The 2587-nt window shown below is 44.3% G+C and overlaps 1 protein-coding gene across 1 annotated transcript in view; it reads left to right on the top strand.

Moving 5' to 3' along the window:
• Nucleotides 1–2587, top strand: part of ATAD5 (ATPase family, AAA domain containing 5) — a 75910-nt gene that overhangs the window by 52543 nt on the left and 20780 nt on the right. Inside the window, 1 exon segment of the mRNA XM_011937699.1 lies at nt 719–787. Within this exon segment, the coding sequence (XP_011793089.1) occupies nt 719–787 (69 nt within the window).

A 2587-nucleotide genomic window follows, 5' to 3' on the forward strand; every position in this document is an offset into this window, starting at 1 on the left:
CATTCTCCTGCCTCAGCCTCCCGAGTAGCTGGGACTACAGGCGTCCACCACCTCGCCCGGGTAGTTTTTTGTATTTTTTAGTAGAGATGGGGTTTCACCGTGTTCGCCAGGATGGTCTTGATCTCCTGACCTCGTGATCCGCCCGTCTCGGCCTCCCAAAATGCTGGGATTACAGGCTTGAGCCACCGCGCCCGGCCCTAATTTTTGTATTTTTAGTAGAGACAGGGTTTCACCATATTGGTCAGGCTGGTCTCGAACCCCTGACCTCACGTGATCCACCTGCCTTGGCCTCCCAAAGTGCTGGGATTACAGGCATGAGGCACCATGCCCAGCTGGTAGTTTTATTAGAAGATCATAGTTGGCCAAGTGTGGTGGCTTATGCCTTTAATCCCAGCACTTTGGGAGGCTAAGGTGGGCACTTGAACCTAGGAGTTTTGAGATCAGCCTGGGCACCATAGTGAGACCCCCATCACTACAAAAAGACTTAAAAATTATCTGGGCGTGGCAGCTTGAGCTTATAATCCTAGCTGCTTGGGAAGCTGAGGCAGAGGATCACTTGAGCCCAGGAGTTTGAGGCTGCAGTGAGCTATGACCGTACCACAGCACTAGGCGGTGGTGGGGAGGGGGGTGCTGAATATTTTCACAGAAAAGTATAACTGGAAAAAGTTACTTAGTGGTCTTAATGTTTAAGAATGTTTTTGTGTGTGTGTGTGTGTAGATCCAACATTTAGTTTAATGTTTGATGGCTGCTTTGAAGAAATCAAGTTCAGTACTCCTTCCCTGGTAAGTTTTAAATTTTGATAACCATAAATTACATATCACAATCATGTAAAAGTAATTTATTATTATATACAGCTATAATTTAGCCAGGTATGGTATCACACCTATACTCCCAGCTACTTGGGAGGCTGAGGCAGGAAGATCACTTGAGCCCAGGAGGTGGAGGTTACAGTGAGCTGAAATTGTGCCACTGTACTCTAGCCTGGTCAATCAATCAATCAATAAGGCTAGGTACAGTTGCTCATGCCTGTAATCCCAGCACTTTGGGAGGCTGAGGAGGGCGGATTGCTTGAGCTGTGGAGTTCGAGACCAGCTTGGGCAACATGGCAAAACCCTGTCTCTACATAAAAATACAAAAAATTAGCCAGGCATGGTGGCACATGCCTGTAGTCCTACCTACTCAGGAGGCTGAGGTGGGACAATTGCTTGAGCCCAGGAGGTCAAGGCTGTGGCTGCAGTGAGCTGTGATTGTACTGCTGCATTCCAGCCTGGGTGACAGAGCAAGACTCAGTCTCAAAAAAAATAAATACCTGGCTGGGCGTGGTGGCTCACGCCTGTAATCCCAGCACTTTGGGAGCCGAGGAGGGTGGATCACCTGAGGTCGGGAGTTTGAGACTAGTCTGACCAACATGGTGAAACCCCGTCTCTATTAAAAATACAAAATTAGCCGGATGTGATGGGGCATGCCTGTAATCCCAGCTACTTGGGAGGCTGTGGCAGGAGAATTGCTGGAATTCAGGAGGTTGCGGTGAGCCAAGATCGTGCTATTGCACTCCAGCCTGGGCAACAAGAGTGAAACTACGTCTCAAAAAAAAAAAGAAAAAAAAGCTATGATTTAAATGTGGTTTCTAAGGAATATGTTAAAATTTTTAAGTTTTAGGAAACTTCTGATATTTCTCTTTTTTTTTACTTTAAAAATGTTTTTTCTTAAATTGAAAAAAATTTTTATGAGTCTCCAGTGTTCACTAGGTTTTTTGCCTAGTAACAGTGCTTTTCTGAGGTAAAATTTAAATGGAATTAAAATTCCCTTGCATGAATAACCTAATGAATATATTTTATACATGTAACATATGTAAAAATCAGTGTCATCATTATGCAGATCAGAATATAGAGCATTTCCATTACCTCCTGAAGTTCTCATGGACCCTTTCTAGTAAGAATCCCCTTTTCCACCAGAAGTCACCACCTTTTTTTTTTTTCTTTCTTACAATGATGAACAAGGCACTTTTTTAACCTTTAAAAAGAAAATTTTTGTGTGTGTCTTTTTTTTCTTACTTTTTCCTTTTTCTTTTTTGTTTTTCATTCTTCTAAAAAAAACACGTTTTAGAAATTAACATTGAGTTGCTGGGCATGGTGGCTCATACTTGTAATCCCAACACTTTGGGAGGTTGAGGTTAGAGGATTGCTTGAGGCCAGCAGTTCCAGGCTGCAGTGAGCTATGATTGTAGTCAGGTCAATTTTACTGTATGGGTTCTTTATTTTATTTTTTTAGGTGAGGTCTCACTCTGTCACCCAAGCTGGAGTGTAGTGGCACAATTGCCCTGTTGCCCAGGCTGGAGTGTGGTGGCACGATCTTGGCTCACTGCAACCTCCAACTCCTGGGTTCAAGCAATTCTCCCACCTCAGCCTCCCCAGTAACTGGGAATGGAGATGCATACCACCGCACCCAGCTAATTTTTTTTGTATTTTTAGTAGAGATGGGATTTCACCATGTTGACCAGACTGGCTTTGGACCTGAGGTAATCCACCCACCTTGGCCTCCTAAAGGGCTAGGATTACAGGCGTGAGCCACCACTCGTGACCCTGT

The sequence above is a fragment of the Colobus angolensis genome, unplaced genomic scaffold (genome assembly GCF_000951035.1).
Source record: "Colobus angolensis palliatus isolate OR3802 unplaced genomic scaffold, Cang.pa_1.0 Scaffold167, whole genome shotgun sequence".
Classification (NCBI taxonomy): domain Eukaryota; kingdom Metazoa; phylum Chordata; class Mammalia; order Primates; family Cercopithecidae; genus Colobus; species Colobus angolensis.